Below are 25,125 nucleotides of genomic sequence, written 5' to 3' on the forward strand. Positions count from 1 at the left end.
AAATTGGGAAAATACATCAAACAAAGAGCACTACGTACCAACCCTTAAACCTTTTAATTTTCCAATATAGGAGTAATTTTACAATGGCCACACCCACACTTTTCCATTCTTCTTTGGCATTTTTCTTCACTTTCTTGCTGTATAATCTTCCAGGTAAGAAAATCACCCACTCTTCTCCAATGCCATTTAATTTAGAGGCAAACTATAAAAAATAAAAAATATCATTATGTTTTATCAACGTTCATAGTTTTTCCAACAATTTTCCATTTAATTTATTACCCTTATGTCAAGCATTATATGTCCCAATTTAACACATTGCTATACATATTTTAAACTATGATTTCAATATATTAGTATTAGTTTGATAATAATGAGTCAAATTTCTATCAACTCTCATGATTTAAATGACTACGTTCGTCAAATTTATTATTTATATATTTCTTATTTAATAATATGTGAAAGTAGGAGGCGAAGCTGCCGTAGGGGTCAACTACGGCCTCGGCGGAAACAACCTTCCACCGCCTTCCGCGGCCATATCGCGCCTTCAACAAACCGGAATTAAAAAAATTAGGCTTTTCGCACCCGAAAAAGCCGTCCTCGACGCCTTACACGACTCCGGCATCTCAGTAATCGTCGGAACCCTCAATGCGGACCTTCAACCCCTCGCCTCCGACAGATCCGCCGCCGCCGCCTGGGTGGATGCCAACATCCTCCCCCACTACCCCGCCGTGACATTCACCTGCATCGCCGCCGGAAACGAGGTATTCCCCGGCGATCTCGCGCAATTCATCCCCGCCGCGATGGAGAATCTCGCAGCTGCACTCGCAGCCGCCAATTTAAACATCCCGGTCTCCACCGCGATCTCGATGCAGCCGCTCTCGACCTCCTACCCCCCCTCCGCCGGCGATTTCTCGGAGGCTGCGAAACCGGTCATGGCTCAGATCGCGAATTTCCTGCAGTCGAAGGGGTACCCTCTGCTTGTGAATGTGTACCCTTACTTCGCACGTGCGGGGGATCCGGCGAACGTGGATCTGGACTTTGCGCTTTTCCGGCCCGGAAAGACTGCGGTCCATGACGGAGAGTTGACCTACCTGAACCTGTTCGATTCGATGACGGATGCGGCGTACGCGGCGTTGGAGAAGGTGGGGGCGGGGGGTGTGGAGATCATCGTGTCGGAGACGGGGTGGCCGAGCGCGGGAGGGGTTGAGGCGGGAGTAGAAAATGCTCAAACGTACGTGAATAATTTGATAGGACACGTGACTTCGTCGGGGACGCCGCGGAGGCCGGGGAAGCAGGTGGAGGCCTACATATTTGCGTTGTTTAACGAGAATATGAAGCCAGAGGGTGTGGAGCAACACTGGGGTTTGTTTTACCCTGATCTCACTCCGGTTTATCCCCTTACGTCTAAGATTATTGGTTGATTCATATATAGTATTCCCTCTGTCCCATTAGAAATGAAATGATTTATATACGACTACTATATTAGTACATAATTCTACTCTTACTATAAGTTTTTAGGTTTGCTTATTTATATTATTACATAATTGTATTACAATAAGTTTTTTATGGTAGTGTACACAAGTTATATACTAACTCCGTCCCCAAAAATTTGTCTCACTTTGACTCGGCACGGGTTTTAAGAAAGGTAATGGAAAGTGAGTTGAAAAAGTTAGTGGATTGTGAGTCCTACTTTTATATATTAGTTTTATAATAAAATGTGAGTAGAAATTAGTTAGTGGAATATGAAGTCCACTACCAAAAAAGGTAAAAATGTGAAATGAGACAAATTTTGGGGGACGGACGAAAATGAAAAAAAATATGACAAATTTTCAGGGATAGAGGTAGTACTTAAAAACGTTGAATATCAAGTAGTACTCACTTGGCACGTGTTCATATTAGAGAGAAAATATTTTGAGGGTCAATTACAGAAGATTATTAAGATGTTCAATTGAGGAATATCAGACACAGGTAGAAGCAACTTTAGACCTTGTTAGAGGGGTCTGATAGAAGCAACTTTAGACCTTGTTAGAGGGCATGAATATGAGTGTAGTGATTTATTTTGATTCAATGTGAATTTTAAGAAAATTGTATGTAAAAAAATTAGTAAAATGTAAATCATTGTTTTATATATTAATTTTAATAATGGAATATGAGTATAATGATTTCATGAAATATGTGATCTATTTACTTAAAAAGAAAACAAGTAGATGAGATTTTAAATTGCGGACATTCCAAAATAACAAGATAAGACATTATTATGTGGATGAGGGTATATATTTTTACCATCCGTTAAATTCATGCATAGTCTACAATCCATGATACAACTTCGAATATCAAGCACTTTTCGAACACTCTCAATTTACGTGTTAATATTATCGACCAAAAAATTTGGGGAAGATTCTGAGATATTACCGAGCTTGCCAACCAACAAGCTGCGAAAGTTTCGTCAGGTTGTAAGGGCAATTCAGGATGTGTGACTTACGATTGTAAATAAAATTTACATTATTTAAAAATCGATGGAGAGCAACAATGGAGCTCGAAAGTTACATAGTACTACTGTACAAAATTATTTTCAAATCTAGAACCTTAATTAATACACTACAATAATTAATTAGTACGTTGATTTCCCAACAATAAGGGTCCATAGCTCAGTGGTAGAGCAATTGACTGCAGATCAATAGGTCACCGGTTCGAACCCGGTTGGGCCCTATATATTTAGAGGTTTTTAATGTGAAGAAACCTTACATAAATATAAGTATCCTACTACACCTTTGGATTTTGAAATTTTTGAAATAAGTGGATAGATTAAAACTCATAAATTTCAATAAATAGTAGACAAATTATCAATAAAATAGTAATATCATCATTATATTATCATATGATAATTTTCGTGAGTGTTTTTTATATCAACAATATGACATGAGAATATAAGCACAAGTACAAGAAAATATCAACACAGTTTTATTGATATTTTACATATATTATATTGAGATTTTGCATACACTATATTAAGATTTTTTTTGCATTTGTTGATAAAATCTACTTATCAACATGTGCGAAAATTAAAATATAATTTATCAAATTTCATCACCCGAATATCGTCGAAACATTTGCAAAATTTTGTTGGAATCCTTATAAAATTATCTTTAATTTGATATATTTTTTTGTAAAAAAATAATTTAAATCGAGAGAGTTAGATAATTTAAAGTTTTGAGATGATTTTGATGAGAGAGAATTGACATTAATACCTTTAAGTTCATTTAATAATTTAAAATATAATCCATGTGATATTATTTCAATCACTAGATCTCCTAATTTAATGGCTAAGATTTGATCTTAATTTTATGATTGCTAATGACTCCCCTAAATAATTAATAAATATATTTTCATTTATTAAAAATATATCCATATATTTTTATTTTTGCTTTGTCAATCTATAATTTAAAGTGAATGACTGTAGACATTGATTTTAACTTTACAAGGGAATGAATTTTTAAAAGTGAAATGAATTCAAATTTCTTTCTTTCAGGAAAATTAGAAAATGAATACTACTCCCAAGTCCTAGTAATAGCTAATCTCAGAATAGCAAAGTAAAAGAAAAGGCATATTCATGCATGCAGCCTAAGAAATTCATTCATATTCAATATAGAATTGAGTTAAAGCAAATGCATAAGACATGCCAAGAAAGCAAGACTAATAGTAGCAAGAAAGCAGCAAAATCCCTTAAAACACAAACAAAAAAACACAATAACAAGACAAATACTCAATCAAGCCTCCTCCTGATACTCATCTTCGTCTCCATATTCATAGCCCTCCTCGTCCTCATCAGCCGTTGCATCCTGATACTGCTGGTATTCAGAAACCAGATCATTCATGTTGCTCTCCGCCTCCGTGAACTCCATCTCGTCCATTCCCTCTCCCGTGTACCAGTGCAAGAAAGCCTTCCTCCGGAACATGGCTGTGAACTGCTCGCTAACCCTCCGGAACATCTCCTGAATAGACGTGGAGTTACCAATGAAGGTCGACGCCATCTTCAGACCGGTTGGGGGGATGTCACAAACAGTCGACTTCACGTTATTGGGGATCCACTCAACAAAGTAAGACGAGTTCTTGTTCTGGACGTTGATCATCTGCTCGTCCACCTCCTTTGTGCTCATCTTCCCACGGAACATGGCTGAAGCTGTTAGGTAACGACCATGGCGAGGATCAGCAGCACACATCATGTTCTTCGAATCCCACATCTGCTGGGTGAGTTCCGGGACGGTGAGGGCTCTGTACTGCTGTGACCCACGAGAAGTGAGTGGAGCAAAGCCAACCATGAAAAAGTGCAGTCTGGGGAATGGAATTAAGTTGACAGCAAGTTTGCGGAGATCTGAGTTGAGTTGACCGGGGAAACGCAGGCAGCAAGTCACACCGCTCATGGTTGCAGAAATCAGATGGTTGAGATCACCAACTGCAAAACAAGATTTTAGACAGTATGCTGAAATGAAATTTTCACAATCACACATGAAATCAGAAAGCAAAAAATCCGAATGGGCAATGGCATATGCCAACATTAGCCAGCACATACAAGCTACCATGAGACCATGTGATGGCACATGACTGTCTGATTATATAAACTGTACAGAATAAAAAAAGTAGTCGACGTAACAGAAGCATATATTTTATGTTGGATATACAGCAGCGCAGCAAACTTTGGTTTCCTTAAAAATCAAACACACAACTTACAGCCAAAGATGCACAAAAGCATGACATGATCATGTAGAAAACTATAGGTCTGCCAGATCATATAAAGTATAGAGAATTCAGAATAGAAAGCAGTCAATGTTTAACAATAGCATCAGTTTATGTTGCATATCCAGTGACCAAGTAAACTTTAGCTTCCTAAAAATTAAACACACAACATACATAGCTAAAGATGCACAAAAGTAAGATGGAGTAGAATATTATGACTGTCGAATTATATAAAGTATAGAGCGTAAAAAAGTACGTTTCACATAAGCAAATCGTTCTGTTGGATATCCAGCAATGAAGTAAACTTTAGTTTCCTTAAAAGTCACACATGGTTTCCAATTTTCCATAGCTAAAGATGCACAAACATAAGATGGCATAATCATGTAGAAAAATATATGTAACAATTTCATTCAGCATTTGATAGATACAACAAATTAGAGCAACTTACAGCTGGGGGTGGTAAGTTTGAGGGTTCGGAAACAAATGTCATACAAAGCTTCATTATCCAACACCATGCATTCATCAGCATTTTCAACAAGCTGGTGAACAGACAGAGTGGCATTGTAAGGCTCAACGACAGTGTCCGACACTTTAGGTGATGGGAAGACGGAGAAAGTGAGCATCATTCGGTCTGGATACTCTTCCCTGATTTTAGAAATCAAAAGAGTGCCCATTCCTGAACCTGTTCCACCTCCCAATGAGTGGCACACCTGAAATCCTGAGAAGATGACAAATAAACTAGTGCTTTAGTCAAGTGAAATCGCATAACTATTTACCCAAACAATCTACATTCTCTTCATCAATGGTTAAAACAATTTCAAAATGCTTGATTATATTCACGATTTTGCATGATTCATTTGAATACAAAACAGTTAAAAAGCAGTCACTATATAAATAACCTATGAGATTTTCAAAGGAAATGTGATAGTATGAAAAAATCATATGGTGTTTAAACAGGTAAAAGTCGTAATATCCAAGATCCGATCATTTGAATGCATAACTTTCGATCATTTGAATGCATAAATTTCCACATGCAGTAAACTTCACTCTTAAAAGAGGAACCAAAATCAACAGATGCACTCAAATAACTCCTCAGATAAATTCACGAGCGCATATTCGCTTTATAACTTCATAGCAAAATCGCAAGGTCTGAGATCTAACAAACCGATAAAAAACCACACACAAATCCACAGATCTGCCAATATCACATCAAATAAAAGCAAGTACTACTATATTTCTTAGACGAGACAAAGCAGTTTCGAAATGTGAAATCAGATGAAGGTTCAAAGAGAACTAAATCATAACTCACCCTGCAAGCAATCGCAATTCTCAGCCTCCTTCCGCACAACGTCAAGCACCGAATCGATTAACTCCGCCCCCTCGGTATAGTGCCCCTTCGCCCAGTTGTTTCCGGCGCCGGATTGGCCGAAAACGAAGTTATCAGGCCTGAAAATCTGGCCGTACGTTCCAGATCTAACGCTGTCCATGGTTCCGGGCTCCAAATCCATGAGCACGGCGCGCGGAACAAACCTCCCGCAGCTGGCTTCATTGTAGTAGACATTGACGCGCTCCAATTGGAGCTCGTTGTCGCCGCTGTAGCGGCCGGTGGTGTCGATTCCGTGCTCGGCGCACACTACCTCCCAGAATTTCGCACCGATTTGGTTGCCGCACTGGCCTCCCTGGATGTGCAAGATCTCACGCATTTTTGCAGTTCGCAGAGATATACTGTGTGTTGTGTGTGGGTGAGACAAACTTAGGGTTGGTGATGAGTGATGAGGGACGAGTGAAAGGGGTTCAAATAAGCGGCAGTTTTTAGAGGAATTTGAATTTTGAATTTCATTTCTTAAGAAAATAACATGTATTTAATTAAAGTGGAGAGAGTAAAATATGATTGAGGAAAAAGTAAGAGAGATAAAGCGAGAACAAAATAAGAAAGAATGAATGAATAAATTAAGAGATTTGAAGTTTTTGTTTTTAACTAAAAAAGAATTCAATCACTTGGGATGAGACAATCCAAAATAGAAAGTTATCACTTGAGGTGGGACGGAGGGAGTATTTATTTTGAACGAGTGTTGGGGTTTACTCGCTGGCTCACATAGTGCGGCGCACGTGGGCACGCGATATTATCTGTTTCGGAGTATATTTTATTTTTTTCGCATTTATTTTTTGCTTAAATTTGAAATGAATATTTGTTGTTATTATTATGTTGCCAATTTAGTATTTATGTTATTACTATCTCTTGTAAAAAAAATTAATTTTGTCATTTATTTTTTATCTCTTCATCAAAATTACTAGCATTCTGATTTACTATGTTTCTCATCTTCTAAGGAGGTTGATCTAATTTTTTTACTAATAATATTTGAATTATATTTTCTCGTTTCCCACTTACTTTACTACTTATTAAATCTTGCAACATCTATTAATAAGACATTTTTTTAAAAATATCTACTTCAAAATACATCTATGACTGTATTGTTGACTTATTTAACTTCTCTAGATATAGCATATTTTATCATTCTTTTAATAATATTAAATTGGCATAAAGAAAAAATAATAGCACTACTACGTTAATGAATTTCATTGTGAAAAAATAATAGTAATATTTACTTTACAGTGGTTATATATTCTAAATTTGAGTTTAGAATTTTTGAAAATATTTACTCCGTATAACATATTTCGTGATGATGATGATAATAATTTGTGAAAATAATTTGTACAATGATTTATACTTAGCTCTATCACTCTATGCCTCTATGTCCGCCACTGTGTGTGACAAGGAAAGCATAACCTAAAAATAGGCGCAAAAACATACGTATTTTCCAGTCTAAACAGGATGAGACTCAATTTTGTCCTTTTCATTTTATTTTGTGGGATGATATGGATTTTTTTCTTTTGAATTTGTAAATCATAAAAGGGATATTGACATCTAATATCACGAATCTTTCAAAAAGTTGGGTTTTTCCCATTAATTTTAAAATTGGTAAATAATATCATGAACTTTATCCCGAGTTTATTTTTTTCCCACGAATGGAAAAATTCCCACAAAGAATATTATGATACGGATTTTTTTCGTAATTTCTCGACAATAATTTTGGGAGCTTCAAGTTTTTCGATCTTTGAAGATAGTTTTTCTTGAAGCACACCCTCCAAAATTGTTCTTCAATATATTAAAATAACGTGAATTTTTTCATTCATGGAAAAAAAACAAACCCGGGGTAAAGTTCGTGATATTATTTGTCAATTTTAAAGTTCGTGGGAAAAACTAAACTTTTTAAAAATTTTATGATATAAGATGTCAATATCCCATCATAAAATGACATTGTTTTGAAAGTATATTATTGACTTCATAAGTTTTAAATCGAGGGAAATGGACAATAAGACTACAGAAAATAACATAATTACAAGAATTGCTTCTGATGCACTTTATATTGGAATCATCGAAATGAACTCATCAAGTAATGTCAGATACCATCAGCATAACTTCAATATAAAGAAAGGGGGGTATGGAATCAAAAGCATTGAAATTGAAATTGAAATTGAAATTGAAATTGAAATTGAAATTGAAATTGAAATTGAAATTCCATAATCTTGGAACATAAAACTTTATTTGGAACACCATTGTTCGAATTTCATATACAAGTTATAGAGGATAAAATAATGAGTAATGAATCAATTTATCCTATCTTACTCTCAAAAGCTATAAAATACAGTAAGTATGGTGGTGACAACGAAACACAACTGAATTGGTAAGACGTTTCATTGATGTATAGGTATGTTATGTGTGATTTGTAATTGAAAAAATGACCATTCATTATTCAATTCGGTAGTTGTATGATGGGCAAATTGTTGAAAAAAAGTTGTTATCTAATTTTAATATTTTTCTCAATTATCCCATCGATATGGATTTAGAGGAAATTGTCTATGACCTGAAAGCTTAAATACATTTGTCTAATTTTATATTTATTTTTTTCCAAACTTAAATCCATAAATTTTGTTAGTGATACACTCCTTCCTATCCTCACTAAGTGAGACATTTCTTTTTGGCACGTAATATATAAGAAAATGGGGTTTTGTTAGTTAAGTGGAAAAAAAGTAAGATAGATTAAAAGAGAGAGAATGAAAAAAAAAGAAGAAATGGCTCACTTAGCTTCGGACGTTCAAAAAATGAATATGAATCACTTAACAAGGGACAAATGGAGTACAAATTTGCATAAAAAGCTATCGATTTCCGCTTCCGCTTCACTTACAACTTTCTCAAAATCTAAATCAGTGGACGATTGAGAAATTTGTTAAAATAAAAAAAATGGATAGGTTTTAAAGTTATAGGACAGACAATAAAATTGATCGAGTTCATTATTTTTTCGACAATTTACCCTATAATAATAATAATAATAATAATGATGATATTATTCCTAAAAAAGTATAAAGATAGGCCCAATTCTCAATTTCTTCTCACTATCTAAGACTTATTACAGGTTATGATTCATAGAGAAATGATATGCTACATACCTTATGTGAGCTCCTTATGTGAGCATCACTCTCGTTTAACGCACATTTAGCGTTGTTCGTTTCGATTTATATATTTAGTTTGATTCTAATACATTAAAAATTGTTATTGGAATTTTTAATTTCATAAAATTCATAAAATTTCAAGCTTAATTTGTTAGTTTATTAATTTATTTGAATTTATATAGAAAACGAACAAATCGAGCTTTGATTTATATGAATTTTGTGAAATTAAAAATTTCAATAACATTTTTTAATGCATTACAATCAAATTAAATATATAAAGCGTAACGAACAACGTTAAACGAAAGTGGTACTCACATAAGGAGCTCGCGTAAGGTATGTAGCATATCATTCCTCATGATTCATATATGTAGGAAATATATATGTATATATGTAGGAAATATATATGTATGGAGTCCAGCCCACAAAGTTGAGCAGCTTATATTTCCATCGAAGACCGTATCCATATATTTATAGGCCAAGTCAAGTAATTACGTATTTTGAGATATTATTTCAATAATGTCATTTTAATACTTTCAAACTAACAAATAAAAACTTAATTTTCAACCTAAAAGTATTAAAATATCCATAGAAAAAGAATCGGTTAACCATATTGCATATAGTTAAAATGATGGAAGTGAAAGTTGGTTAATTAAGGAGCGAAGACTAATCTTAACCCTTTTATAATGTTCCCCGCGTTTCTCTCCTTTATAAACCATTTCTTCTTCTTCTTCTTCTTCTCTACATTCATGCCATTTGCACTCTGAAATCATTTCCTTTTTCCCTTCATTTTTTCTTCTCTTTTTATTGCCCTCATTCGAAGACAAAATGGTACCTACATTCTCTCACTGATTCCTAATAGTTGCCTTGTTTTAGAGATAAGATTTTGATGATTTTAATTTTGGAATCGAAGCCAGTTTGCATGAGATAAATCGGTTTATGGCGCATGAATCTAGTAATGGTTAGACTGATCAGTCGGTGACAAGATTAAGCTTGGGTTAATTCAATCTCGGAACAAGTTAATCATGAGCAACCAATGTAGAATGCATTATGAACCTTTACTGAAAATGATCTCCTCATTTGCCATTGAATTTGGTGTTTTGGTAGCTAAACTTGAGAAAGAGATCTATGACTATTCAATTTCTATTTTCTACATAATGTTAAGCTATTAATTGAAAATATTCTTGCTCGGTGGTGTTCGATTTAGATAATGACTCTTAGTCTCTTGAAAAATGATCTCCGTGTTTGCCATTGAATTTGGTGTTTGGTAGCTAAACTTGAGAAGGAGATCTGTGACTGTTCAATTTCTACATAATGTTTAGCTTTTGTAATCCACTTGTTCAGTCATCAGTGTGTTTATGGCTACTTAGGCGAATGCCGCAGTTGGGATGGCTGTGAACGACGATTGTAAGCTCAGATTCCAGGAACTGAAATCAAAACGAAACTACCATTACATCACCTTCAAGATCGAAGATCAGGAGGTGGTGCTGGACAAGCTTGGCGACAGGTTCACATCATCTCTCCCTGCCAACGAGTGTCGCTACGCTGTCCATGATTTCGACTTCTCGACCGATGAGAAATGCCAGAAGAGCAAGATCATCTTCGTTGCGTGGTAACACTAACCTAGCTGTTGTTGCACATCTTCATGAAGTTAATACTAGTTTACTAGTGTTGTGTGTTTTAATTTATTGATTTATTGCAGGGCACCAGAGACATCCAAAGTGAGAAATAAGATGGTCTATGCTAGCTCAAAGGACAGGTTTAAGAGGGAATTGGATGGAATCCAAGTTGAGCTGCAAGCGACCGATGCCAGTGAAATGAGAGCCTAGACATCTTAAAATCACGTGCTGCCTCATTGATTACAGACATCGTCGTTTATTCGGTTGCAGCTCATCCCCCTATGGTTTCATCATGTTTTCTGGTTGTTTTCTTGTTTCACAGCACATATTTGTGCTGTGTTTTGTCTTAGCTTTTAGTAATGAACTTTCTGATATGTTTTAATATGCAAGTCTTATTTGCACTAGAGAAATTGTTTTCATTCTCTAAGCTACATAAGCAACTCGAAAAACCAGGGGAGACTTCAGAAGTACACTTGATCATAATTGAAACATTCATTTGGTATACGTGTCAATGAAGACGAAAGAAGAAGTAGACGATGATGATGTAGTACTCCTACTAGCTTATTATGACTCTGCCAGTATTACCTTTCCCGACCTAAATTTGCTTATTATGACATTTTCCAGTATTCTCTTTCCCAAGTGTCTACTTGCTTCATTCCATTATCTTTTCTTTCAATCACAGAATGAAGATAAGCAGGGTTGTATGGCGGAGGCATCGTGCATGGCTGTGTCGAGGCAGGACCTACGAGTGAATCAACCATGAATTTCTTCTCAAGACCCTTTGCAGGACAAGCCAGCAGCTCCCATCCGAGCAAAGTTCAGACGATCTCTCCAGCTGAGAGTGATGGCGGCTAAGAAGAGCGGCACCAACGACGATCTCTCCAGCTGCCGACGGTTGCTCTCTGCTGCCAATAAATGAATAACTAAATCAATAAAAAAGATGGGAGTACATAACAGAGGAGGGACCGGACCTACTATCATGCAAACTACTAATACATCTTTTCTACAAACTACTCATACAAACTTAAATCTGGATCATAAGATTTCAAGATTTGATGTCTGACAAATAATATCAATAGAAATGTTAACATGTTGACATTGTGTTGATATTTTTAGTCTAACCTCAAATCTGAAAATCTAATGAACCAGATTTTAGTTTGTAAAAAAGATGTAATTTGCAGAACTTAATTGCAATTTTCTACCATCATTTAAACTTGTTTTTATATTCTAGATGAAATGGATTTTATTAAAAAAATCAATAAATACAAAAGTATCATAAGTGATGAGTTGATAGCAAGACATGACATTTCAAAAGAGGCAGAGCAATATCGAAGCTAACAAAATACAAGAACTAGTCAAACACAAAGTCAAATTAGGCATGTGAATCACCTTTTGTGAATAAGTTTACAACACACTATGTAATAGGAGTATAATAGCACTAGATCATCGAAGAAGGAGATGATAATCGCAAGAACACCACGAGCTATATAAGGAGTAGTACATTTAAACAAGATAATGGAATAGAGCTCTGATAACAACATTTATTATGTAGTGCAATGTTGGTTAGACTTAGGCAACCATGTGAATCATGTGATGGAAAATGAATTTATCAATTATCTAACGCTATGTGTTGATGATTTGTTACTTGAATAAGAGGATTGAGTGAATTCACTATTATTAGATTTCTCTTTTAAGTTTGATTGTTTTTAAGAGGATTGAGTGAAGTCAGTATTATTAGATTTCTCTTTTATGTTTGTTTGTTTTTATGAGTTTTAAGTTTGTCATTAGACTCAGGAGAGTTACAAGTAGTATCTGGTTCTATATTTTGTGATATAGGCAGAACTAATTCCTAGTGCCAAACCATCGAATCAAAATATATTTCATTATTAGATAACAAATCTTAGTTCTCTCTTTGCAATGAAGTAAAACGATCCAATAATGAAATCCGTATAAAATGAAGTAAATCATTTGCTTTTCACTATATTAGAAAAATGGATGGCTAAGATTTGGTCTATAATACAGTCCTTAAAATTAGTTAGACATCGAATATTATGAGTATTGGACTTCTGCAGTGACAAAACTAATCTTGGATAATTTTTGGATCGTTATAATCTCGGAAAACGATCCCCTCATTGCCATTGAACAAACACCGCATCCGCCATCCGGGATGGTTGTGAATGACGAGTGTAAGTGCAGGTTTCAGGAACTGAAATCGAAATGAAACTACCGTCCGTTACATCAACTTCAAGATCGAAGATCAAAAGAGGCGGTGTCGGACAAGCCTGGTAGCCCTGACGACAATAGTTATGACAAGTTCACATCATCTCTCCCGGTCCCTGCTGCTGACGAGTGTCGCTACGCTGTCTATGATTTTGAAGACAGGTTGAAGAGGGAGTTGGATGGAATCCAAGTTGAGCTGCAAGCGACCAGTGAAATGAGCCTAGACATCGTAAAAGCACGTGCTTCCTGATTACAAACATCGTCTGCTCGTTTGCAGCTCATCCCCCTATAGTTTCGTGTTTTGTGGTTTATGCAATTGTCTTTTTACTACTAGCATTATGTTCTTTTCAAGCCAAGAGAAACGCATTCATTCCCTAATAAACAACTTGAAAAAAAGCAGGGAGACTACAAAAGTAGAGTTCAGCATTCATTTGGTATATACCTATATCACTATACGTTTCACTGAAGACGAACGAAGAAGAAGAAGAAGACGATGGTGTTGATTACATACCTACATTTGCTTATTATGATTTTTCCAGTATTCTCTTTCCCAAGTGTCTACTTGCTTCATTCCATCATCTTTCCTCTCAATCACAGAATGAAGAGAAGCCGGATTGTATGGAGGAGGCATCGTGCATGGCTCGGTCGAGGCAGGACCTACGAGTGAATCCACCATGAATTTCTTCTCAATTCCATTAGCACGACACGCCATCAGCTCCGAGCAAAGTTCAAACGCTTTCTTAGGCACGGTGGGCTTGTATTTCAAGAGCTTAGCATACTCGCTCAACAAATGGAACATGTAGTCGTAAACATAATCCATCTTCAGCTCGTCTTGGATGAAACTGCTCGCGGCCTTGCCTATGGCCTGAGCCTGTTACTCGGATAAACAAAGCACGAGTCAAGTTTCTAAAAATACTCGGATAAACAAAGCACGTGTCTTTGTGATTATACTTTATAAATTATAACTACCTCTTCTTGATGGCTGTTTCCCCACTCCACCGCGTGCTTAATGGATCTGCACTTGTCTTCGTCCTTAATCGGCCAGTAATGCTTCAACGGCATCAGGCTTCTCGTGAAGAAGTCATAGTAAATAGGCTTCACGAGCAGCGTGACAGAATCACATGCCAGAATGTACTTCTCGCTCACAGACCACGCCGATCCTTCAATATAGATCTTGAATCTGTGAATGCATTGGCTTGCTAAATCCGATTGCTTGTAACCCTGCCTCTGTTCCAGCCCCCAATCCTGCGATTTCGACACCTTTGTCAAAAATTCACCGAATGGCAAAAAGCAGAATAGGTCAAGAGTTCGTTTTATTTTACCTGAGCGTAGACACGAGCGTTCCAGTCCTGTTTATCCGAAACATTACACTTGAGTAAATCCATCCTCGTGGCAGCTACAACCGGATTACCCTTCCAGTAAGCGTACGGCTCCCTGTCTCTCCATTGAGTCCGCGTATTCCCCTCTTTCAACTCCTTAGACAGCGCCTCCCACGGCTTTATATTGATCTCTGGCCTAATTAATCACGACCGTCAGTTTGATGAAAACTACTAATACTACGATGACAAAAACAACTTACCAGCCCCAGAAAGACCAGTCGGGAAACACGATATCCATTGTGGAGTCATTCCCACAATATCGAAACAGGGGAGGAGGCGCGGGGTATTTGGGAGCGATGAACGCGTCCTTCTTGATGACTGGCCAATCAACGCAATCGAACATGAGGTCCAAGTCGGGGAGTTTGCCCGGATACCGCCTCAGCAACTGTAAGATCCCCCATAGTGTGAAGGTATCTCTGCTCTGAAACGATTTACTGTATCTTTCCACGTAAGCTTTCCCGTCTACCACCACCAGTCGGAAATTTGCTGTCCGTCTGGCGCTCATCACCATCTCTCTAGTAATACCGGTCTCCCTCCACGGCCAAAGGTCATCATGAATCCAACGGAAGTAATCCGGGCAAGAGGGAGGTGGCGAAGACGGATGGAGTTTTGCTTTGGCTGAAACATGAGACGGATAGTAATTGGCAGGGCACGTTGTAGAAAGTTGGGCCAACGTACAGTTTAATGGGATGTGTATGGCCTTCAGAGCAGTCTGGAGATTCCGAGTCGAACCGACGACTGCTTCGGGTTTAAGCACTGGGCTTTGAGGGGAATTTGTATCCATTAACTGCAACAAGAGATGCACTAATAGCTTATAACATCACCAAAGACTTTGAATCATATAATCATGTGCATAGCAACTAATTAAGTAAGATGAAACTATACCTAAATTCATTATTTCACTAAACATTATATATATAAGTCAATCTTGAGTGAATTGGTTGGATTTTAGATACTCTCCAGTATAGTGTTCTTCTTTAAACTCTAAATATTTTATCTTGGAATAGGAATATTTGACAGAACTAACCATTAAATTGCATTGTAAATGTGAATCATCTTGGCCTTGTCTAAAGCAGAACAAAATTAGACATAATAGTTTGTTTTTTTTCTTCCCAAATTTAAAAAGTAAATCATGTGTAGTGGAGTACAACATTTTTAAAATGAAGATGATCAAATAAACCATTTATGATGATTAAAGACACAAATCAATTATGAATGTTGTCCAATACTAACATTTATATGTCATTTCATTTATAGTTGATATTTAAAATGCATAAACAAGTAAAAGAACAATCAAGATATAAATCGATTATGGGAGTGGCATATGATAACTTCAAAAGTAGGTTAACTAATTCAAATAATTCCGAGTGTACAGTACAGTCTGTTTACTATTTATTTATAATAATGTTCCTAAATCAATGGGGGCGCACATGCAATAAATCACGTTATAGGACCACAAAAGGACACGTAACACATCTCATTTTCTGAGTCAAAGAAACAAGCATGGAATTCAAATAACATTTGAAAAATGATCACCATACTTTGGGATTATCGGTGTCGTCAGGAATTAATTATGCATTCAAAATAATAAAATAAATAAATAAATAAATAAATCTAGTTGAACCATGTCGGCAATAATTACTACTACTAAATTAAATAAAATGAGAGTCCTAACGGCGGCGGCGGCGGCAGAGGAGTCGAGGAAGCGCGTGCAAACGAACGCGCCGACAGTGAGGACGACGAAGAAGAGCGCCACCAGCGACGATCTGGCCAGCGGCCGCCGGATTGCCTCCATGCGGAGGGCTGCTCCAAAAATAATAAAATAGTTGAAGAAGGTTTGGATTTTATAAGTTGATAGAGATTGAAGAGGTATGTGAGGAAGAAAATGAGAGAGAGGAAATGTGATGAAATTTGGAGAGAGAGAGAGAAGATGAGTTTATTAAGTAGTTTGAAAGAGAAGGCTCGGCTCCCTCGTGAGAGAGGAAATTTTGTGGCTCAAAGGTAAGGTAAGGAGTTGATAAGCAGAACGAGACGAGACACATATACGAGTCATTTCAACCAAGTATACACATCAGCCAATAAATGGCAAACGTTGTCAATCAAATGTAAGGCAGGCATGCCTATCTCCTTTTATTAAACAATGCAATAATTGAATAAAATTTGCTAATCCAAGAAGCATTTGATACATAAATCATAAATTATGATATAGGCGTGTAGTGGGAGAGGAGGAATTTGTTGACAAATCAATTCTCTGAACTTTATGTGTTACTTGATTAATAATATAATTGAGTAATTTCGCAATTATTAGATTTTTATTGAATTTATGTTAAGATTTTGAAGGAGAATCTTGACTCTCGAGAATGACAAATACTAGTATCTGATTTTTCATCTCAAGAAAATATGCATTTTCAAATTAATAAATTAAATATCGGAGTTTGGGATTTGATGGACTTTATTGGATTCGCACGTATCTACTACATTGGGTTGGGAGTATATACTTTATTAGTTATTAACTTATTATCGTTAGGAATATGAAATTTTTGTTTAATATAATCGGCAAACTGATATTTAGGCAACAAAGGATCAATTACAAGGTGTATTTAATTTACCTAATCTTGTTTGGAATATAAAACATGAGAAATTAGAAGGGTCTCAAAGCCTTTCATTGTCTTATGTCTTTTGACTTTTCAACTTAAGGTAACCTCCAGGTGGTTTATGAGGATCCTTAATGTCAAGACTTTTGAAGTGATCTCTCGTATCCTATAAATAGGTGGGTTTGATAGATGAGCAATACACCAACAAAAAGCATTCTCTCTTCTCTCAAGCTCTCTACATTATAGTGTGCATCTTAAGAGCATTGCATACATCGATTCTCAGAACTCCATCAAGTTTGTCGGTGCCTAGCGGGTTTGAGGTGCTTCTACACGTTAGGATGAAGTCGTTTTATCTTTAGGGACAATACACCATTCCGTGAGCACTAGCCGGGGCGTAATTTGTCTTGCGGAAAGAGGGTTTCCCTCTACTCGACTTATTGTTGCTTTGTTTTATTTTATTTTCATTGTACTTTCCATTCCACTTATTGTTGTCAGTTTCGTTTCGATTGTAATAGTTAGAGTACCACCCGTACAGGGTTGGCTTGAGAATTTTATCCCTATTATTTCTAACATATACAAACTATAAAATCTTCTTTTTTTCCTCACCAAACTCATTTCATATAAGCTCATCAACTAACGACACTAATGGTACGTAAGATGTAAATGTTTACATTTTTTATTATTAGTAATATACAGTACTCCTATTATTATCTGTATCAAGATGCAAGGAATTAGTTAGAATGTTAATGTGCAATTCTCTTAAATAATAAAAACTGAGAACACTCATATATTTTGTATAATTCATTTAGAAAACAATATAAACATATGGCATTTAAAAAGTACAATTTGAGTTACTCTAAAGTAGATTCTGGATATACGTATGTTTGTCTTTGTATACTTTCTCAATTTCCCTTTTTTTTCTCTTATTTTTCATTACTATGTAATGAGAAGGGGTCCATTTTTTCAATCTACATTATTTAATTCGACTTAATATTTTCACAAAATTGCAATTTTTGAGGACCCCATGTTTAATTAATTAATTTAGTGTCAGCATTCGTCTCACTATCAATCAAGTTGTTTATTGTTAGCTTGACTTATGTATGGAAGCATTTAATATCCAAACTCAAACCCGGCGGATCCTCATTTTACAAATAGTCAAATACCCTTCTCACATCGTAATGTGATACCGCTTTCTTTCCACAATAGAGTTACTTTTGTCATTTTTATCCGTGACACAATAAAAATTCACTTTTACTTTCCTATAAATGATAAGTAGGTCTCCTATTCCACTAACTCATTCAATTATATTTAATTATACTACTATATAACCCATTTTTCTTTACATTTTTTAAGACACGTGCCGAGTCAAATGTGAACTTCTATTGTGGGACGGAGGAGGTAGCATTACGTATTTATTTTTATAATAATTTAGTAAAAAAATTATACTCCCTCCGTCCCGCCATAAGTGAGTCACTTTTTTCTGAGCACCAAATTTAAGGAATTACTAGTATTTAAATATAAGAGAAAGAAGTAAAGGAGTGATATTAATAAAGTAACAGAGATAATTTTTTATTTAAAATGAAAATGACTCACTTGTGATGATACATCCCAAAAAGGAAAGTGACACGCTTATAATGAGACACGGGAGAAGTGCTGCTATATTTTAGATTAAATATCTGCATATTTAGGAAAAGGACTAACTTTTTAATCTATATATCTACAATAAAGCTAGAAATCTCAGTGTGAATTTATCTTAAAAGTTTAAAATTATTTTTTTAATTTTGCATTGATCATTATGGTTGGTTTTGGGCTTTTATTTTCTTAAATAGATTCGCTCTCCTTTCTGTAATATGCATATCATTCATTTAAAACAATCTAGATATTTTAATAAATAATTTAAGATATTTTGAGTTTCCGATTCTAGCCTTTAGTTAAGATAAAAAAATGACTATCTTAACAAAAAAGATCATACTCTACTGAAATTAAGGAATAGTAACAAATTAATACTCCAATAGTGTGAAGCCAATAATGATAATAACTGTGGCTGATATTGAAACAACCTGTCAAGCAAGATTATAATTTGTTCAAATAATTGAATTTCTTTTGAGGAAGTAGAGCTATGATTCACAATTGATTGGACATTTGAACATCTACATAATACGGCCATTAGAGCATCCACTACGCGTCCCGTAGCCCGTATCCGCGAGACAAGGGACGCGCCTGCCCGTCACGCGCCCGGGCGACGTGGCGTGCCCCCGATGCATGCGTGACGCCCACTCGCTGGCCCGCGAGTGGGGCGTCGTCACGGATGACGCAATAAATCAATTTTTTTAAAAAAAAATTGAATTAAAAAAAAAACTTTTTATTTATAAAATTGTTTTTATATTTAAAAATAATTTTTACAAATAATTAAATACAAAAAATTCGTAATAGCCCACATATATTTGATGGGCTTACGAATTTATGAAACTCATTCTTGGTTGCTTCTCTTTTATAGAGACAACCTTGAATGTTTTATGTTCAACTTTTGACGTGGGACAAAGTCATTCTTGGTTGCTTGTCATTTATAGAGACAACCTTGAATGTTTTATGTTCCACTTTCGATGTGGGACAAAGTCATTCTTGGTTGCTTCTCTTTTATAAAGACAACCTTGAATGTTTTATGTTCCACTTTCGATGTGGGACAAAGTCATTCTTGGTTGCTTCTCTTTTATAGAGACAACATTGAATGTTTTATGTTCCACTTTTGATGTGGGACAAAGTCATTCATGGTTGCTTCTCTTTTATAGAGACAACCTTGAATGTTTTATGTTTCACTTTCGATGTGAGACAATGTCATTCTTGGTTGCTTCTCTTTTATAGAGACAAACTTGAATGTTTATGTTTCACTTTCGATATGGGATAAAATCATTCTTGGTTGTTCTTCTTTTATAGAGACATCCTTGAATGTTTTATGTTTCACTTTCGATGTGGGACAAAATCATTGTTGGTTGTTTCTCTTTTATAGAGACATCCAAGAATGGTTTTGTCCCACATCGAAAGTGAAACATAAAACATTCAAGGATGTCCATATAAAATTGTATTTTAAATTATATCATTTTTATTTTTTTAAGATTTTAATTATGTTTTTTTAAAATTTTAAGTTGTATTTTTATTTTATGCTGTAATGTTGTTTTAATTTTAATGAATTGTGTTTGTTTAAATTGAATTGGGTTGGAAAAAAAAATAAAAAATGAAATTGAATGAATAGTAATTAAGGGACGGAATAAGAGACGGTTAAGGGACGGAGGAAAAAAGGACAGTGGGACCCTCAAATAGCGGTCAAATAGTAGTTAAGAGACGGTTTAAGGGACGGTATAGAGACAACGTAGTTGATGGCCTTACCTCTAACTTCTTCGAAAGACTAAACTGCTTTATATAGTAGCACTCCCTATTAGATTAAAATCCAAAATTGGTCTAGTATATTTAGCCAAAAAATATTTTTAGTCCTATACACTCCTTTACACACACAAACATAAACATAAACATAAACATAAACATAAACATAAACATAAACATAAACATAAACATAAACATAAACATAAACATAAACATAAACATAAACTAGATGAAATATCCTTCCCCAAAAACCAGTTTAGAAGTAGTTCACTGTTAATGTGTGCTCCTAAATAATGAGTAAGAATCAATAGAGTAATAGCAAGTAGTAAACTCTTATTGAGAACTAATGTTACAATAAACATGTACTATATGAAAGGTTACAAAATGAGGTAGGTTAGGTTACAAAATCTGATGGCTCAATGTCATATACAACCCTCAAATCTTACAAGTTACAATTTCTAATTTTCCTCCTAGGTTAGCCACACAATTACACATGACTACATGAGAAATAAGTAATAATACATGAAAATCGAAAAGAAAAAAAAAAACAGGGAAAGGACTTCATAAATAAGCAACAAGATAAATCTGCAAACAGAAGTACGGCTAAGTCAAGTGCCCGACTGAGAGGAAGATCGGGAGTGTCTAAAAGGGTCAACATAGAAAGCAAGTTGAACGTTCTGAATTTTGTGGGAATGTATCTAGATATGAAATAGTGTTCGAATTCTCCTCTTCCAAACCTGGAGCTGGAGACGCTAACCAATTCATGATCATTGATCACTTTATCTGTTGAGTTGTGGAGCTTTAGAAGCCCCGTGCTCTACGGATGAATCATGTTGAACTGAAACCGGGATAGCTGCTGCGGGATGGTGGATATAACGGGTCCATATCTCTGTGTATGATCAACAGTGAGGAATACAAATCAAGACATACGATCACAAAGTTGTAGGAAAGTAATTCTTTCACTGAGAAAATAGAGGAAACAAGAAAGTGTAAATGAAGTTGCTAAAATCTTTCACACCTGAACATTGTCATATAGTTCAAACAACGGAACAGCCAGAAGTTTCAAATTCTTCGGCACAGCAAAATACTCTCGTTCAGACAAATGAACAAGGAAGAGCTTCTTGCACTCCTGCATCAGAAAATATCAGAAATCAGGAGTATAATTCCATGGCAAATGAATGATGGGTGTTCTACCGGGTGTCGTGTGTTATTTTACCTTAGGCTTCGTTATATGCGGAGGGCAGTAAGGATACATGATTGTTTCAAAGTTCGGTCTCCACCAAATCGCTACGCACTCGCCAACCTGCATGAAATTTTGAATTTTCTCTTAAAATAAAGAGCTGATATGTGATATAGCCATGAAGCAGGTAGTCATTGGCTTGTTTCTTATAGTAAAGCTGTAAAGACATGCTGAGTCAGGTTACTCAAGACAAACCTCACCATAAATACTAAAAAGACATGAAGAATCAGGTTACCACAATGTTGCATGGATTTCAAACATCAGGTGCCTATGCATAAAAAGACTTTTAACTATGACACTATTCTGAAAACAGGCTCCTCAGGATTTTTCGACCTTAAATTGACAAGTGTTCAATTTTTACCTGCCAATCTGGCTGTAGAGAAGGTGAATTAGCAGCAAGTTTGCTAGAGAGCTTCCGCTTCAAACCGTCAATTTCTGTAGAGTTGAACCGTGAAGAAAAAGGGGGGAAAAGTAAGATCCACATGAATTTAAACTATTAAATTCTAATTAAAAGTCTTCTATGGCACCATATCATTATGTGTTAATTAATTTGCTTATTGGAATTGACAGCAGCAAAAGTTTATAGCAGATAACAAAATAAAACATAGTACTCAAGTCAATACCATACCATTCTCTCCTGGCTTCAATCTACCACCTGGAAGCTTACAAAATGTATTTCCGATTTGCAAAAGAAGAATATGGGGATGATTATGCTCTTGGACCTGGAAGTTTAGACATTTATCAGACAAGTTAAAAGATTGACAACTTTGTGAAAATTAAGCTTAAATGTATATGGATTGGGTGCGCAACACAACAGTCAATAACATTGATTTGTGACAGTTATTAAATCCTTCAAGCAGTGTAGAAATAAAAGAAATCTAGCATCTTAGATGAATGAACTCCAATTCTACTAACAGAATCCTCCAATAATGCAGTGTGAATGGAAATTCATTAAATAGGCAGGTCTGGTCAACTTTCCTCGCATCTTCTAGCATATACAATAACAAGATGATAGCCCACCTTGGGCTTACTTTTGATAGTTACCTAAGCAAATTGGCTAAAGCATTCATCAAGAGGGACTCGTGACAATAACCATAATGGCCAATCAATAGGAGTTTGACACTTTGGCTCCATGATGAAAATTCATTCAGGCATATGCTTAAAAATCGATGTAAATATGATATACTTAAAATCAAATGCAGTTGAAGTCTTGAAGAAGAGTGAAAATATTCTAGTACCAGTTGAAGTAGGTAAATCCGTAAAGATCTTACAAACTAATTTTACATTACCAACATATTCCAATACTGACAGTAATAGTAAACATAATTGTAGATTTAAGAAACAAAAGTGCTTGCTTGAACATACACAGTTATGTCAAAAGTTCATAAATCTGTAGCCTTTTTTCTGGATTAAGAATGGAACAATATCCACTTTGCATTGGTTACAATTTGCTAACCCTCTGTTATCTAACTATTGAAAAAATGCCAAAAATCTTGCTATCGAGCACATTAAATTTCATTAAATATGAACAAAATTGCTCAATGTAGGAGAAAAACGCATACCAACAAAATACCCTCGACGCTAGTCCTCATACCTTCCTTCATGTAGCTGCAAAACAACAATCACACGAAAAATCAATTGAAATCATGCCGAATTTCTAGGTCACGCACTAAAACCCTAAATCGAATCACTCAAATCTGATCTAGGGTTTTACACAAACCGCAATCATGATAATAAATCAGAAAGCGAGAAGGAAAAACAGACGAACTTGACTTTCATACGAGCAAGACGATCGGCGACGGAGGTGTCTTTCTCCATCTTCGGCTCTTTGGTGCCGAAAGTGTAGCTGGAAAGAGGATATGTATTTACCACCGGCGAAGTCACCATTTCCCCCCGCTGTCTCCGACCACTTGATTCTTTTGTTTGCGGATTTGCGGCAATGGATTTCTTCTACTTTGAGCAGAATTTGCAGAGGGAATGCGGAAAATTTGAGGGCGTAAGTAAAGCTCATTAATAAGGGATATTGACACAGTAATATAATGGATCTTTTAAAAAGTTGGATTTTTCTTATGAATTTTAAAATTAGCAAATAATATCACGAACTTTACCCCGAATTTATTATTTCTCACCAACAAAAAAATTCCGGCTATATTAATAGATTGAAGAACAAATTTGGAGGGTGTGCTTCAAGAAAAACTATTCTAAAAGATTGAAAATCTTTAAACTCTCGAACTTGTTGTCGATAAATTACAAAAAAAGTCTGTATCATGATATTATTTGCCGGAATTTTTTCATTAGTGAAAAATAACAAACTCATGGTAAAGTTCGTGATATTATTTGTCAATTTAAAAGTTCGTGAAAAAATTAAACTTTTGGAAAGTTTCATGATATTAGGTGTATCTCTATTAATAAAGTTACTCCACTCTGCTAATTTATTTTACCAAATTTTAAGATTGGTTGTATTGATTTGAATTGTTGTAAAAATTAAAAATCATAAATTTTGGTATATTATGAAATTTGTTTAAATTTTTATCTCATTTTATTTTTAAAATTTATTCATAATCATCCCATAATCAAAACAATTGAGTACAAACTCATCCCACATCAGGAGTATGAAGTTGGAATGTGTATATAATTTATGTCCAATCTCAGTCAATTTGACCCTTTTAGGAATGATCCAAAAAAAATTACGTGAGGAAAAAAAAAATACTGTGAGGACTTGTTCCAAGGGGGAGTATATCTTTAATTATTCTGATATTAAATTAATGATGTAATGACTAACTGGATTCGAATTGTATAGAAGATGTAAGTGGATCTACTTTATCGACAAAGAACTTTAACGATGTTCTATCAATTCTATGAATAATTTAGTGTAAAAAAAATAAAAACAAAAAAAGCTTTCTAAAATTTATGGGTGATTCCCCTTTTGTTCTATTCTATTATAATAGATTTTATTTCATACAGAGTAAAATTTAACATCGGAACATTATAGTTAGTTTGTGATTAATTGTTTCACTTATATACTTACATTTTTGTTAAATCTAAATCAATATTTTGAAAATATCTTAGTCAGGTGTAATACTAGTTAAACTAAAATCTAAAACAAGCCAAATCTGTTTGCATCTTAAACTCGAGATTTTCTTGGATCACGAAATGAACAAATCCAGTAATTTCTTATTACATGCCATATAGGGTTTGATTGGCTCGTTCGAGAAACATAAAAAATGAACGAGGGGAAGACCACAAAGGAGTAGAGTATTTCTTAAAGAGTGCATTACAATGAACTAATAGTCCTTGTTGCCAAAATTTTTGCACCACATCTGGGAGGGAATCGGGCGCACAGGGGTATGCGGACGTTGCTGCAACAAATCAAGGCACAAGAAATCACTTCAAAATAACCATACTTATGCCACCTTTATAGTAATTGGGTGTTTGAAGTTTAAAACCAGCCA

The 25,125-nt window shown here is 35.3% G+C and overlaps 5 protein-coding genes and 1 non-coding gene across 11 annotated transcripts; 3 read left to right on the top strand and 3 right to left on the bottom strand.

Moving 5' to 3' along the window:
- The first annotated feature begins 731 nt into the window (after positions 1 to 731).
- Positions 732 to 1,421, top strand: LOC121804333 (putative glucan endo-1,3-beta-glucosidase GVI). Its single transcript, XM_042203821.1, has one exon. It carries the CDS (start codon positions 801 to 803, stop codon positions 1,419 to 1,421), a length of 621 nt encoding a protein of 206 aa, XP_042059755.1. The 5' UTR covers positions 732 to 800.
- Positions 1,422 to 2,637: 1,216 nt separating this feature from the next.
- On the top strand, positions 2,638 to 2,709 carry TRNAC-GCA. The gene has a single exon. It is a non-coding gene; the product is annotated as a tRNA-Cys (tRNA).
- An 882-nt stretch (positions 2,710 to 3,591) lies between these two features.
- On the bottom strand, positions 3,592 to 6,529 carry LOC121802025 (tubulin beta-1 chain-like). Its single transcript, XM_042201554.1, has 3 exons — positions 6,044 to 6,529; positions 5,183 to 5,452; positions 3,592 to 4,453 (listed from the first exon to the last, which is right to left on the bottom strand). Exons 1-3 carry the CDS (start codon positions 6,435 to 6,437, stop codon positions 3,768 to 3,770), a joined length of 1,350 nt encoding a protein of 449 aa, XP_042057488.1. The 5' UTR covers positions 6,438 to 6,529; the 3' UTR covers positions 3,592 to 3,767.
- Positions 6,530 to 10,475: 3,946 nt separating this feature from the next.
- On the top strand, positions 10,476 to 11,104 carry LOC121803309 (actin-depolymerizing factor 7-like). The gene is made up of 3 exons (XM_042202988.1): positions 10,476 to 10,484; positions 10,614 to 10,855; positions 10,946 to 11,104. Exons 1-3 carry the CDS (start codon positions 10,476 to 10,478, stop codon positions 11,070 to 11,072), a joined length of 378 nt encoding a protein of 125 aa, XP_042058922.1. The 3' UTR covers positions 11,073 to 11,104.
- A 215-nt stretch (positions 11,105 to 11,319) lies between these two features.
- Positions 11,320 to 16,496, bottom strand: LOC121802026 (O-glucosyltransferase rumi homolog). 6 transcript variants are annotated; one of them, XM_042201556.1, is made up of 6 exons: positions 16,137 to 16,496; positions 14,662 to 15,248; positions 14,405 to 14,597; positions 14,052 to 14,327; positions 13,598 to 13,953; positions 11,320 to 11,764 (listed from the first exon to the last, which is right to left on the bottom strand). In XM_042201556.1, the coding sequence occupies exons 1-6, from the start codon at positions 16,254 to 16,256 to the stop codon at positions 11,605 to 11,607; spliced, it is 1,692 nt and encodes a 563-aa protein (XP_042057490.1). In that variant the 5' UTR covers positions 16,257 to 16,496; the 3' UTR covers positions 11,320 to 11,604. The 6 variants fall into 6 exon arrangements, with proteins under 6 accessions (XP_042057490.1, XP_042057489.1, XP_042057493.1 ...); XM_042201555.1 differs by having other exon boundaries at positions 11,320 to 11,767; XM_042201559.1 differs by having other exon boundaries at positions 11,633 to 11,764; positions 13,594 to 13,953; positions 16,137 to 16,493.
- A 4,250-nt stretch (positions 16,497 to 20,746) lies between these two features.
- On the bottom strand, positions 20,747 to 23,690 carry LOC121805807 (pre-mRNA cleavage factor Im 25 kDa subunit 2-like). Its single transcript, XM_042205814.1, has 7 exons — positions 23,442 to 23,690; positions 23,236 to 23,281; positions 22,302 to 22,395; positions 22,035 to 22,108; positions 21,650 to 21,736; positions 21,452 to 21,562; positions 20,747 to 21,322 (listed from the first exon to the last, which is right to left on the bottom strand). Exons 1-7 carry the CDS (start codon positions 23,558 to 23,560, stop codon positions 21,251 to 21,253), a joined length of 603 nt encoding a protein of 200 aa, XP_042061748.1. The 5' UTR covers positions 23,561 to 23,690; the 3' UTR covers positions 20,747 to 21,250.
- Positions 23,691 to 25,125: the final 1,435 nt, after the last annotated feature.

Source organism: Salvia splendens, chromosome 5, assembly GCF_004379255.2.
Source record: "Salvia splendens isolate huo1 chromosome 5, SspV2, whole genome shotgun sequence".
NCBI lineage: Eukaryota > Viridiplantae > Streptophyta > Magnoliopsida > Lamiales > Lamiaceae > Salvia > Salvia splendens.